The following is a 9,005-nucleotide window of genomic DNA, read 5'->3' as shown; positions in this document are numbered from 1 at the left end:
ATAAATAAATTAATTGATTGACTTTCAGTGGTACAACGTGCATGCTTAGACCCATTCGTGCGCGCGCGCACCGGCTTCCTTGCATATCCGTTCCTGCATGCTTGCATATCCAACCCGCAAGAAACTCATCATTATCCATCTAATCGTTATCTCCAAGATCAGTTAGCTCCAACAACTAATCGTTATCGATCTAACCCTCAACTATAAATGTGCACCATTCCGCATCCACTTCCTCCATCCCATTCACATCGATCTTTCTCCTCGCCCACGTAGTACAATCTCATCTTGACAACCATGGTGCAGCGTACTTCCAACGCCGAGGTCATGTCGATGGACCTGTCGCCCAAGAAGCCCGCCAAGGCCTACGGCAGCGACGGCGGCGCCTACTACGACTGGTCGCCGGCCGACCTGCCCATGCTCGGCGGGGCCTCCATCGGCGCCGCCAAGCTGCACCTCTCCGCCGGCGGCCTCGCGCTCCCCAGCTACTCCGACTCGTCCAAGATCGCCTACGTGCTCCAGGGCGCCGGCGCCTGCGGCCTCGTCCTCCCCGAGGCGGCCAGCGAGAAGGTGATCCCCGTCAAGGAGGGCGACACCCTGGCGCTCCCCTTCGGCGCCGTCACCTGGTGGCACAACGCCGAGGGCGCCTCCGCGGAGCTGGTGGTGCTCTTCCTCGGCGACACCTCCAAGGGCCACACTCCCGGCCGCTTCGCCAACTTCCAGCTCACCGGCGCCACCGGCATCTTCACGGGCTTCTCCACCGAGTTCGTCGCGCGCGCCTGGGACCTCGACCAGGACGCCGCCGCCAAGATCGTCTCCACCCAGCCTGGCTCCGGCATCGTCAAGATCGCCGCGGGGCACCGGATGCCGGAGCCTCGCGCCGAGGACCGCCAGGGCGTGGTGCTCAACTGCCTCGAGGCGCCGCTCGACGTGGACATCCCGGGCGGCGGCCGCGTGGTGGTGCTCAACACGGCCAACCTGCCACCGGTGAAGGACGTTGGGCTGGGCTCTGACCTCGTGAGGATCGACGGTCGCTCCATGTGCTCGCCGGGATTCTCCTGCGACTCGGCCTACCAGGTCACCTACATAGTGCGCGGCGGCGGCCGCGTCCAGGTCGTCGGCATCGACGGCACCCGTGTACTGGAGACCCGCGCCGAGGCGGGCTGCCTCTTCATCGTGCCTAGGTTCTTCGTCGTCTCCAAGATCGCAGACGACACCGGCATGGAGTGGTTCTCCATCATCACCACGCCAAAGTACGTATTTTACTCTAGTAGTTGACCAGCTAGAACTTTTGATATGCATGTGTACATCATATTTTCTAGCATTATTTTTGTTCGGTATATTATGTTTCAATTTTGCGAAATTCAAGTATATATGGCCCTAATTAGTTGCACAATTTTGTGTCATTCGTTGCCCTGTCTGACATTAAAGTTTCCTGCTACATATTCAAGTTCATTCAGTAGTTGTGGATTAAAAAATGCCACTGTATCTTTTCTGACCGCATTTTGATAGTAAAAATGTAGGTAAACATGCATGCGTATATCAGATCTGATGCATTATTTTTGTTCCACATATTCTGTTTTAGTTTTGCAACAATCAAGTATGAACTTATTTCTAGTTCCAACTAGGAAAGTTTCTTATAGACTGGATTCCTCCCGTTTGTTTATCATTTTTGTATATGCCCTTAGTTGCACAATATTGTGGCATGTTTTGCATTTTCTCAAAATGTAATTTTCCTACATATTCAAGTTTAATCAATAGTTTTGCATTTATCTAGTTATATCGATCGATTTGACCAACTAATGTTTGTGTTGTGCAAAACAAATGCAGCCCGATCTTGAGAGAAGTGCATATTTCAACCCTGAACTCTTGCCCTGGTCTAGTTTACAACCCCAAACTCCAATGCCGTCTAAATTACAACCCCCAACTCTCAAAACCGGTTAGGATCCAACCCTCTCCTCTCTGTTGACCGGTTTCGACCAGTCAACAGGTCCAGTCAGCATGCCACGTCAGCAAAAAAATTTGAATCTATAAAATCGAAAAAAATCCAGGAAAAGAAATAAAAAAATCAAATTTGCAGGAAAAAATCAGGGAAAAATAAAAAAAACGAATTTCCGAAAACAAAATTATCAATATTTCCATGAAAAACCAAAAAATACTTAAAATAAAAAAACTCCAGGGAAAAATTTCAAATTCCCAAGAAAAATATTTAAAAATGTAAAATAAAAAAGTTAAAATTTCTAGAAAAAGTAATTTCCAAAAAAATTATTATTTTTATTTTTTCCTGAAAATTACAGGAAAAGTTCTTGAATTTTTTTCGCAAACTTTTTCCCCAGGAAATTTTATTTCGGATTTTTTCTCGATCTTACAGATTTTTAATTATATTTTCTTGAAATTTTGAATTTTTTTCTGATGTGGCATGCTGATTGGACCCGATGATTGGTCAAAACCAGTCAACAAGGAGGGGATGGTTGAATCCTGACCGGTTTTGAGAGTTGAGGGTTGTAATTTAGATGGTATTGAAGTTCGGGGTTGTAAATTAGACTAGGGCAAGAGTTCGGGGTTGAAAAATGCACTTCTCTCCCCGATCTTTAGCCACTTGGCTGGTAGGACGTCGGTGTGGAAGGCGATATCGCCGGAGGTGCTAGAGACGGCCTTCAACACCACGCCAGAGATGGAAAAGATGTTCCGCTCCAAGAGGCTCGACTCTGAGATCTTCTTTGCTCCCAACTAGATCATCCGCACATTTGTCCATCTCTGGCTTGGCAACACCTTAGATTATGTTTTGATTAGGGTTGCCAAGGGTTAGTTGAATTGAAGTTTGTCGCGTTTGATGGATTATGTAATAATAAGCCTGAGATGGATTTGTCACGCTGGTTAGTTTTTATTGAAATCTGTGAGATCAATTAATGTTTGATCAATGCAAGATGTGTATCGATATATTCCTGCAGTGGGTAATTTGTTACTGTTGTGTGTGTGTGCGGATGATCAGTCAGTGACGGGTGATAGAGAGATCAAATTCATGCAAACCAAATGAAGCTTTTCTATGTTTGGGTGATAGTGATAATAATAACACAAGAAGAAAACCTCTCTTCTGTACGAATTACATTTTAGTACTACTAGCGTGGTTCGATCAAGGTTCAAAAGAGCTCGTCACAAGAATCTGCCTCCTTATAGGTAAGTATGGTTCTCAATATATCTGATATTTGATTAGAATTAGTTGAGCCTCCTTATGAGGTACAATAGTTCGGCACGGGAAATAAATACTGACGTTTGAACGATGCTGACCAGAAGTACGTCATCAATGTACATACATACGGGTAAGACGGGATGTATTATTTTCATGGACATCTATTCAAGATTATTATCCATCTGTTAGTTGGCACAAAGTTTAAGAAGAAATTTTAATGCCTTTGTCTGAAGTGCCCTTAAATAAACTCGCTTTCCCTTCCGTACCAACAGCCTCAAAGCACGTATCAGAACACCACGATCAATTCCCGCGAGTTCTGGAACAAAAGCCATAACATAAAATGAGGATTCAAACTAGCCACAATTAATATCATAAGACCACCCGCAAAAAATGATATATCATAAGACAACTTTTATTTATTATGAGCAAGGGGCATACATCGTCTTTGCTATGTGTTACTTTGTTTTCTTTTTATGAATTATATATGGCCTGTGTATGTATTACTGATGAGGTATCGCCACGAACTTATGTCACGACATAAGCTTCGGTTGCATCGTGTGTTGATACATGCAGGAGTGGGGTTTTCCGAGGATTACCTCTGGTTTATCCATTCTTCGCACAACATAGCTTATCCTTAGCTTTATATAATATCCATCCCCAAATGGAAAACTCTAACAGGAAAATTCCAATAGATTCTTATCCAAGCTAATCATCACTAAGCCTAGGTTTAGCTAGATGGTTCGTCCTGAGGCTTGTGGCGACTACAATAATTCCAACCCAGATGGCAAGGAGAGAATTCCTTATTTAACACCGTGTTTAAATTTTATGCTCTATTTGAAATTGACAAATGATTTCTTCCTTATCTAACAACCGGCCTAAATTTTATGCCTTTTACGACATTTTTGTCTATTTTAAGCCTAAATGACACTTGAAAAGACCCCTTTGCCCCTCATGTGGTATGTTTGTGCACACGTGCGTGTTCTGCTGTGTGTGTGAGCGCGCACACATGTGTTCTACTAATGTTGTGTGTGTGCGCGTATGCGTATGTGTTGCTGCGTGCCTGCATGTTTGTGTGTCCGTGCGTGCGTGTGTGCTGCTGCGCATGTTGCTTGGTGTGTGCTGTTGCGTGACTGCGTGTGCGTGCGTGCGTGCAGCTGTATGTGTGTTGATGCGTGGGTGTGTTGATGTGTGCTGCGTGCGTGCGTGTTGTGTTCTTTTGTATGTGCTGATGCGTGTGTATGTGCTGCCGCTGCATGTGTATGTGCTGATGTGTGTATGTGTTGCCGCTGCGTCTGTGTGCTACTGCCCCGTACTGATGTTGTGTGTGTACTACTGTCCCGCACACAGACATACCACATGTGGGGCAAAAGGATCTTTTCAGATGTCATTTAGATTTAAAATGAACGAAAGTGTCATAAAGGGTATAAATTTTAGACTCGTTGTTAGATAAGGAAGAAAAAAAAATTCAGTGTCAAATAAGGAAACAAAATTTAAGATAGTGTTATATAAGGAATTGTTTCAATGGCAAGTTGGGTAAACATGAAAATATTTATCCAATGGTTGAGTCTAAATCCTACATGTATATTATTGTTTCTATCTCAAGTTTCTTTAAAGCAAGAAAATAAGCTTTGCGTTACAAAAAAATTGAAAATGGTAAATCTAATCTCATCTCCTTCAAGTTTGTACTTACCCATCCCATGCTTCAGTTCCAGAGCGTATATCTTCGATTGTTGTTACTTCTTGCTTTACCTATAAGCATTACACAGAGAAAAATATTTTTCGTTGATAATTTGATAACTTCGACAGAAACATGTTTAACATCATACAAACTCTTAAAAAGTTTAATATGTAGTTAGCCCAATCGTTGAATTCGCTGCCAAAGAATGAGACACTTCTCGTGACTTTTGTCAATCCACTCTACACAACCTGCTTTGAACTTGGCTTTAAGTAGTTTCAGGACACAAAGTTGAACACAGGCCACGGGTAATAAAAGCATCCACCCCAATCGCCATATTTTTTGAGCTCCCTCCATATGTGGTCTCCTCCATATCTGGAGGTTGTGGAGGTGTCATTTGGAGCTTGCTCCAAAGTCAACTGGTAGCGGGGGATGGATATTTCATCTTATTCCTCCTCGGTTTATAGGTGGAATTTGAAGTTGTGTGACCCCCCCCCCCCCCCCCCCCCCCCCCCCCCCCCCCCCCCCCCCCCCCCCCCCCCCCCCCCCCCCCCCCCGGGGGCCCCCCCCCCCCCCCCCCCGCCCCATGCACCACCACCGACGGTGGGAGACGTGACCATCAACCAAGCATCCATTAGATGGCGCGATCACTCTCTAGAATTCGCTTAGTAGACCATCGAATGACCACCACGCGACATCATCTTCTAGCTTGCTTGTGAGGTCAAGAAGCATGTGAGCAGCATGGAAATGTTTCTCATTAGAAAACGCACACCTAGATGGTTGCCTGCCGCCTATTGCCTCCCAAACTGCCCACTTAATTGAGCCTGCGACGGCTTAAAAAATGGTGGCGATCTCTCCCTTATCCAATTATTTCATTGATGCCTCCCAATCCCCTCTCGATCGCCTCCAATCGACCACTCCCTCATAAATGGCCCACCGGAAGGTGATCCCTCTCATCTTCAGTTTTGGGGATGAGGGGGAGCAGGAGAAGCTGGATCCACAGGCCCCTTTTCGGACTTCACGAAGTGGCCATGGACGAGCACTAGTAGAAAAACAACTTTTAGTACCGGTTCATCAGGACCTTTAGTACCGGTTCTGAAACCGGCACTAAAGGGTGGGGACTAAAGGTCCCCCCTCCCCCCTTTAGTCCCGGTTCAACACGAACCGGGACCAAAGGCCCACCACATGGCACGAGGCGCGCCGTGGTCTGGGGGACCTTTAGTCCCGGTTTTGTTTTTGATTTTCTTTTTTTGAAATAAAGCAAAAACAGCCCGTCTACTGGGCCGACACGGCCTGCATACGACTAGAAACCCAACATCTAGTTGGGCCAGGATGCAGGCCCGTACAGCCCAGTAGGCCCCACAGGGCAGAAGACTTGCAATAGGTCCACAAAGGCCTGCTTAGAGAGGAGCTCGACACGGTAGCCGCGGCGGGCCTTATAAACCGGTGCTAGCTCCTCTCAACTAGCGAGGTGGGACTAAACATTGTGCACTACGGGTGGCAGCGCATCACCTTTAATACCGGTTGGTGGCTCCAACCGGTACTAAAGGGGGGGGTCTTTATTACCGGTTGGGGCCACCAACCTGTACTAAAGGCCACTGATAACCCACAAGTATAGGGGATCACAACAGTTTTCGAAGGTAGAGTATTCAACCCAAATTTATTGATTCGACACAATGGAAGCCAAAGAATATTCCCAAGTATTAGCAGCTGAGTTGTCAATTCAACCACACCTAGAAACTTAATATCTGCAGCAAGGTATTTAGTAGCAAAGTAATATGATAGTAGTGGGAGCGGTAGCAAAAGTAATATTTTTGGTTTTATAGTGATTGTAACAGTAGCAACGGAAAAGTAAATAAGCGAAGAACAATATAAGAAAAGCTCGTAGGCATTGTATCAGTGATGGATAATTATATCGGATGCGATCAATCATGCAACAGTTATAACATAGGGTGACACAGAACTAGCTTCAGTTCATCAATGTAATGTAGGCATGTATTCCGAATATAGTCATATGTGCTTATGGAAAAGAACTTGCATGACTTCTTTTGTCCTACCCTCCCGTGGCAGCATGGTCCTATTGGAAACTAAGGGATATTAAGGCCTCCTTTTAATAGAGTACCGGACCAAAGCATTAACACTTAGTGAATACATGAACTCCTCAAATTACGGTCATCACCGGTAAGTATCCCGATTATTGTCACTTCGGGGTTAACGGATCATAACACATAATAGGTGACTATAGACTTGCAAGATAGGATCAAGAACTCACATATATTCATGAAAACATAATAGGTTCAGATCTAAAATCATGGCACTCGAGCCCTAGTGACAAGCATTAAGCATAGCAAAGTCATAGCAACATCAATCTCAGAACATAGTGGATACTAGGGATCAAACCCTAACAAAACTAACTCGATTACATGATAAATCTCATCCAACCCATCACCGTCCAGCAAGCCTATGATGAAATTACTCACGCACGTCGGTGAGCATCATGAAATTTGTGATGGAGGAAGGTTGATAATGACGATGGCGAGGAATTCCCCTCTCCGGAGCCCCGAACGGACTCTAGATCAGCCCTCCCGGGAGAGTTTAGGGCTTGGCGGCGGCTCCGTATCGTAAAACGCGATGAATCCTTCTCTCTTATTTTTTTCTCCCTGAACACGAATATATAGAGTTGGAGTTGAGGTCGGAGGAGCACCAGGGGGCCCACGAGGCAGGGGCGCGCCCAGGGGGGTAGGCGTGCCCCCGACCCTCGTGGACAGGGTGTGGGCCCCCTGATGTGGATTCTTCCGCAGTATTTTTTTTATATATTCCAAAAATAATCTCCGTTGATTTTCAGGTCATTCCAAGAACTTTTATTTCTGCACAAAAATAACACCATGGCAATTCTGCTAAAAACAGTGTCAGTCTGGGTTAGTTTCATTCAAATCATGCAAGTTAGAGTCCAAAACAAGGGCAAAAGTGTTTGTCAAAGTAGATACGACAGAGACGTATCAGCCACCTCCTCTTTAGTACCGGATCGTGGCACGAACCGGTACTAAAGGTTCACCACGAACCGGTACTAATGAGCGCCGCCCGCCTAGTCGTTGGAACCGGCACTATTGGTCACATTAGTGCCGGCTCAAATACAAACCGGGACTAATGAGCTAAACATTTGACCCTTTTTCTACTAGTGGAGGGTCGGAAGCAAGACGTCGAAAGAAAGAGAGGGATTTGGGACCGCGTACCTGCCCCTACCGATGCATGGTGGGCCTGGGACAAGAGCGCCGATGCCCTTTTTCGGGCATTGAGATTCGCAATGTCGCCGCCATCCAGGCAAGTTTCCAGGCTATCAAGGCCCAAGTTGCCGAATTTCTCACCAATCCCGCCCCAGCCACCGTATTCATGGCCACAGCTAGTTAGTGTTGTAGTGCGACTAATTTACTACCCTATTTATAGGGATGGAATCGATGCTTCTTTATGTGTTCTTTAGAAATTTGGATTATTGCCGAAGAATCTATGACCCAATGACATGTGGGCTTTACTTGGGGGGAATTTATGCATGCTGATTTATGGTGACTATGTGTTTGCGCACAGCCTCCGTAGCCTCCTAAACATTATGTAGCGTGCTCCATATGTGTTACGAAGGCTGCCAATATGATAACTCTGCTAGAGTTGCTCTTAGCTGCGACTTGGGGGTGAACGAGCGCTCAAAAGGAAAGGCGGCGAGAAGGAGGTGGGAAGTCATTAGGGGCCAAGAAATCGGTGTAGGTAAATGGCAAAAAAACAACGTATAATGTAAAAACAGTAATAAAAGCTAGAAATGGGGAGGATGTGCGATGTCAGTTTGAAAAAAACGATGTGGGTAAGGAGACCGTGTGAGGTAGTAGAGGGCCTGGAGGCAACAAAAACAAATATACCAACTGTGTTAAGTTTACTCTTAATGCTTGGCTCTTATTAGCATGTTTGCATAGGCAAAATGATGATATGGCATTGTAGTTATGGAAAAGAAAAAGGAGTGTTGTATGGGTCACTCTCAATGCTTTCCTCTTAGCATGTTCTAATGGGCAAAATGATGGCATGACACTGTAACTATGGAAAACAGGAAGGGGTATTGTATGTTGGTGGAGGTAAGGCTCTTGGGCTTGTTTCCCTATG

At 45.6% G+C, this 9,005-nt stretch overlaps 1 protein-coding gene across 1 annotated transcript; it reads left to right on the top strand.

Moving 5' to 3' along the window:
- Positions 1-246: 246 nt before the first annotated feature.
- On the top strand, positions 247-2,937 carry LOC125546362 (11S globulin seed storage protein 2-like). The gene is made up of 2 exons (XM_048710609.1): positions 247-1,250; positions 1,828-2,937. The coding sequence occupies exons 1-2, from the start codon at positions 295-297 to the stop codon at positions 1,964-1,966; spliced, it is 1,095 nt and encodes a 364-aa protein (XP_048566566.1). The 5' UTR covers positions 247-294; the 3' UTR covers positions 1,967-2,937.
- The last annotated feature ends 6,068 nt before the right edge of the window (positions 2,938-9,005 follow it).

Source organism: Triticum urartu, chromosome 3 (genome assembly GCF_003073215.2).
Source record: "Triticum urartu cultivar G1812 chromosome 3, Tu2.1, whole genome shotgun sequence".
Classification (NCBI taxonomy): Eukaryota; Viridiplantae; Streptophyta; class Magnoliopsida; order Poales; family Poaceae; genus Triticum; species Triticum urartu.
The sequence above is the reverse complement of the archived record's forward strand: the minus strand, read 5'-3'. Positions and strand labels throughout refer to the sequence as shown.